The 5,934-nt window shown below is 41.9% G+C and overlaps 2 protein-coding genes across 2 annotated transcripts in view; one reads left to right on the forward strand and one right to left on the reverse strand.

Annotated features, from left to right (window-relative positions):
• The window catches only part of LOC119421638 (kynurenine 3-monooxygenase), a 34,675-nt gene extending 33,376 nt beyond the window's left edge, over positions 1–1,299 (forward strand). The window contains exon 15 of the mRNA XM_037689021.1: positions 1,132–1,299. Coding sequence (XP_037544949.1) covers positions 1,132–1,278 — 147 coding nt within the window. The 3' untranslated portion in view covers positions 1,279–1,299. The remainder of the gene's footprint in view (positions 1–1,131) is intronic.
• The window catches only part of LOC119421085, a gene marked incomplete at its 3' end in the record, with an annotated part of 641,076 nt that overhangs the window by 259,490 nt on the left and 375,652 nt on the right, over positions 1–5,934 (reverse strand).

Raw genomic sequence — 5,934 nt, forward strand, 5'->3', positions numbered from 1 at the left:
CATACATCACATGATAAACTATCATACATCACATGATAAACTATCATACATCACATGATAAACTATCATGCAGCACATGATAAACTATCATACATCACACGATAAACTATCATACATCACATGATAAACTATCATGCAGCACACGATAAACTATCATACATCACATGATAAACCATCATACATCACATGATAAACTATCATACAGCACACAATAAACTATCATACATTAAATGATAAACTATCATACATCACATGATAAACTATCATACATCACATGATAAACTATCATACATCACACGATAAACTATCATACATCACACGATAAACTATCATACATTAAATGATAAACTATCATACCTCACATGATAAACTATCATACAGCACATGATAAACTATCATACATCACATGATAAACTATCATACATTAAATGATAAACTATCATACATCACACGATAAACTATCATACATTAAATAATAAACTATCATACCTCACATGATAAACTATCATACAGCACATGATAAACTATCATACATCACATGATAAACTATCATACATTAAATGATAAACTATCATACCTCACATGATAAACTATCATACATCACACGATAAACTATCATACATTAAATGATAAACTATCATACATCACATGATAAACTATCATACATCACATGATAAACTATCATACATCACACGATAAACTATCATACATCACACGATAAACTATCATACATTAAATGATAAACTATCATACCTCACATGATAAACTATCATACAGCACATGATAAACTATCATACATCATATGATAAACTATCATACAGCACACGATAAACTATCATACATTAAATGATAAACTATCATACCTCACATGATAAACTATCATACAGCACATGATAAACTATCATACATCACATGATAAACTATCATGCAGCAATCAAGAGCAACAGTCCGGACAAACAAAGACGCTGTTTGACCTTGATTTATGACCTTGACCTTGAAGGTGGGGGTGTTGAAAAGTGTACACAACACTCTAATGATGATGCATGCGTGTGTGAAGTTATGGGCGGGACGTGGTAAACTTCACGTACGTAGGCTCAGGCTAATCACGGCCACACTTGTTCCTTCCTGCAGGTGATAAACCGTGGCCTGCTGCTCGGTGCAGCCGGAGCGGTGGTCGGAGGCTCCTACCTGCTCGTTAAAAACCCCCCAAATATCAACAAGCTCCTCACTCCCGCCGAGCACATCTGGACCAAGCTGGTGGCCCTGAAGTCCTCCTGATGGCCCAGATCTGACAGCAGCTGCAGCGATACGAGGGAAACACCACCTTTAATTAAACTTTAATTAAACCGTCTTTGTCAGAATGAAAGATGAGCCAAGCTGCTCGTGTCAGACGGATCAAAAGTTCGTTAGAGTCCAGTTTGGGTTCTTTGTTGTTCTGACTGGTTCCTCTGAGAGTTGATGCATTTTTTACCTGCAGATGATTGAACTTTGGCTCCAGAGATGTAAACAATACTTTCCCACCATAACGCTGCCATAATTTATGAATATATTCTGGTATGATTGTGTCCTTCTCACGTTTTGAAGGAAAATAAAAACCTCTCAACACCTTCAACTATTGTTTGGTCTGCTGCCGGGCAGGTCACATCAGTTCAACGGGTCAAACGAGGGATCTTTTTTTAAAAATCAGCCTTTTTTTGTTGCATTTTGTGGAAGAGGATTAAAGTCACGGAGCAAAATAATTTTTCCCCTAATTCAGAGGAAAAAAAAATCAGAATTCTGAGATTAAAGCCAGAATTTTTAGATTAAAGCCAGAATTAAGATAGATGGGAGTCCGACTTTTAATTATATATTTTTTATGTTTTTCTCAAATTAAGTGAAAATTATTGCATCGTGGCCTTAATCCTCTTCCAGAGTATTTGCTCTTAAAGCCATAAAAATATTTTTACATTTCCAACGGGTCAAAAAGTCCATATTATGAAAATTTACGTTTCAAGGTTTAAACGCTTCCATGTGAAAAAAAAACGAACTTTTCTAAACTATTTCTGCAGCATTTTGTTCCCTTCACGCTCGACCTCTTTGTCCCTCTGACGATCACGAGCAGAGGTGATTACTGAGTGGAGCCAGCTGAGCTGAGTGCAGATGGGACGTGGAAACGGTTCGTTCAGAACTCAGGAAAATACTTAACTGAAACAAACATGGCTGAAAAACAACAAGAATAAACTCAACATAAAAAATAAAACACGAAACCTCAAAGATCGTGACATTTCTGTGGTGGTTTGGAACAAAATGAGCAGCTAACACTTGTGGTGCCGCCGAGGGCACCACCTGCACGAAATTTAAAATATTTCCAACAAATATACGATTTCCAGCCGGGGTGTCCAGTCCTGGTCCTGCAGGCGTTCTCTGCTCCTCTGCTCCAACACACCTGATCATGGTCGATTCACCTCCTAGCCTCTTCATCAGCCACTGATTGAAAACAGGTGTTGGAGCAGAGGAACGCCTGCAGCATGGTGGCCCTCCAGGACCAGGACTGGACACCCCTGATGTAAAGATTAAAATAACATGAACACTACTCCGTGAACCGACACCTTTTAACGTGTGGAGGAGTTTGTGCGTCTGATTGATCCTACGAGCTTTGATGTCTGGGACATTTGTAATGGACCCTGGTTGGGTCTCCCTAGACAGACTGGTTCTAGGTGACAGACCAAAGAGCGAGCCAGAAGACCCTTATGGACATAAAAAACAAGGTCCCTTGCCTGGACGTGGGTTACTGGGCCCCACACTGGAACCAGGCCTGGGGGAGGGGCTCATCGGCGAGCGCCTGGGCACCGGGTGTCTACCCGTGGTAAAACCCCGAGATACTTGAACTCCTCAACTTTTTCATGATATTCTAATTTTATGACCAGCACCTGTATATTATATATATAAAATATATATATTATATATAATACATGGTGGTGGTGGCCATCTTGGATGTTGATGAGGCAACACAGTTTTCAGTAGTGACCTTTCTTACACTGGCTGCAGCCACACACCAAACTGGAAGCCGGACGGCGCCTCTCTTCTTCTTCAAGTTATCCCGCTCACAAAACGAAGAGGGGGTGCGTTTCCAATTCCCCACTTGGCTCCGAGACGATCATGTATTAAAAATGATGTGGTTTAAACGAAGTTTGTACATGAACCACTTCACACATTTTTAGAGCCGAGTTCTTAAATGCAACTTTAGTCTTATCCGAGCTGCTGCTAGCTCATCGGTCTTTATGTAAAAGTTTAAACTAAACGCGTCCACGTCTGTAATTTGTCCTCTGAAGACTGCCGCAGACGATTTTCTGTCTTTGGGTGGTAATCTGGGATTGTTCCAGTGCGGCATCTTGTTCTTCTTTAAGCAAACGGTAAAAACCACCGAAGAAACTCGGTCCCATCCACAGAGAGTGTCTTTTATTAGACGTGGACATCCATTCATTATGTCTATTCATAGCCGACAGCCCCGGAGCTCTGCTCTCATCTCATCTCATCTCATCTCCTCTTTCTTGATTACACCAAATATTTCCCGGCGTCCACACACGTCACACTGAAAACGCAGAAGACACAAACCAGGTGGCCTAAAACTGAATCTCTTATTGACTCACTCATGTAACTGAAGCTTTTCTTTACATTTGACACATTTACTCTTGAGCACCAACTAAAAAACTGAGCTTGAGTCAAACGTGGCTCCAGAAGTGGCTCTAAAGACTCAACACACGACTGTTGTCACACAAACGCCTCACGACGGGATCCAAACAGGAACCACGTGTCGGACCGCTCTGCAAACAAGTGATCCGATACTCCTTCACCTCTCACTTTCATTAACTGCACGCACAGGACATACGGCAGAACCAAAACACTTTATTTCTAACCTTGACAGCAAAAAATAATAAAAAGTGTCAAATATTAAGCTACATACATAATAACAGTATTTATTCCTGCTAAAATACTATACTTCATAGTATAAATACACAGTTTGTATAGTGCTACAGTCCTGTGAGCAGTTGGGCGGTACTGCCGGGTGGAGGTAGTTCTGTCCTGATGATGGCGGTCAAACACCAGAACCTTTCTGCACAAACATCCGACATGTTTACAGTAGAAACAGTTTAAATTCCACTAAAACGGGAAAATCTCACCTCTGTGAACCAACTCCTGAAAGAGTGGCTGAACTTTGAACACTTTGATGAACCGAAGGACCGAGGTCGTGTCGTTTGGACCCAGCGATGCTGATCCGGGTCAGCAACAAACGGTGAGGCTGGACGACCTTTATTTCAGCTTTTATCACTCGAGACAGCTGGCCAAGGTCAAACGGTTGAGTTTAGTCCGAGTTTTAATCTCGACTCGACGTCAGCTCCTCTTTTAGCTGACGTCAGAAAACCAGAGCACTTCTCTCCTCGTGTTTTTATCCTTAGACTTTTTATTTAGTTTGAAAATTTTAAGTGTTTTGAGGTTTTGTTTTTTTTATCTGTGGCTAACGATGTCGTATGTATGAATAAAGTTGTTCTCTAACCGCCAATAAAGCAGCAGAAGAAGAAATGGCGTGGAGGACCGTCGATGAACGAGCGAGCAGAAAAGGGATCTGGGGGCTCTAACCACAATCCAACAGCTCCTCCATCGCTGTCATCAACCCAATGAGTCTGTATTCATAACTCTATATGGCTGCAGGGTTTTAAACACTGGTGTTCCACAGGGTTGTGTGCTATCACCACTTTTATTCTTGTTATAGATAAGCGAGTTGCGACATAACAACAAAGACTTCACATTAACTAAGTCTTCTGATGACATGGCTCTAGTTGCTGGTCTGACAGACACCAACAGCCCCTCACTCCCAGCTCATAGACCAGCTCTCTGCCTGGTTTGAGGACAGTTTTCTGGACCTTAATGTCAGTAAAACCAAGGAGCTTTGTCTGGGAGGTAGATGGGGAGCAGCCAGCACCACACCTGTATTCAGGCTTTCTGTTATAAAAGTGCAGGAAGTAGAGCAGGTGACTGAATTTAAATACCTCGGAACAATAATTGACCTTTCAGCCCAACACTGACTGTATTTATAAAAATCCAGACAGCATCTCCACCTTCTGTATAAGCTAAGGAGCTTTAACGCTAACAATAATACCTTGCAGTTGGTGTACAGGTCACTGGTTGAAAGTGCTGGTTCCTTTAATATCGTCTCATGGTCTGGGAACCTCCCAGCCAGAGACAGGAACAAGTTCTCTCAAATCATTGGTCATCAACAAATGCAACCTACAGACCTGCACAGTCCGGCTCTGGAACAAACGTCAATCCAGGTTTACAATGACCCAACTCACCTGCAACCATTATTCAGGTTGGTACCATCAGAAGACTGCTGGTTCCTCTGGTAAAAGAAATGGGAACAAAAAGTCATTAGTTCCCTCTGCTGCGAGCAGGTTCTATTTAAACGCAGCTTCACATGATGAACCATCGTCTGCGGAGATGTTTTATGGTTTAATGTATTTTAGAATTGGTTTTATTGGCTTAGCAAAGCTTTTTAAAGTTTTATGGAATTTTTTAACTTGTGTTGTTTTGGACGTATGAGCCAGATGTCAAAGATAAATCTCCATCTCAATCAATATTATGGGCAATAAAGTTATATTGATTGATTGATAGATTATTAAAAAGCATCAGAGAAGCGTCTGACTTATTGTCCCAGAACAAACAAGCCAGCGAGTCGGCATAGAACCGGGCCGACCGCCACCGGGCTGAGCAGGGACAACAGGGGGACAGAGGACACGGTCCAAACCTCCACCCTGGGTCACCGATGAGCCTGAGAAGCTGCTGAAGGAGCAGCAGCCGACTCCAGGACGCTGAGCAAAGACGCCGAGCGAAGACGTTGAGCGAAGACGCCGAGCGAAGACATTGAGCGAAGACGCCGAGCGAAGACATCGAGCGAAG

Source organism: Nematolebias whitei, chromosome 1 (assembly GCF_014905685.2).
Source record: "Nematolebias whitei isolate Nwh7 chromosome 1, NemWhi1, whole genome shotgun sequence".
NCBI lineage: Eukaryota > Metazoa > Chordata > Actinopteri > Cyprinodontiformes > Rivulidae > Nematolebias > Nematolebias whitei.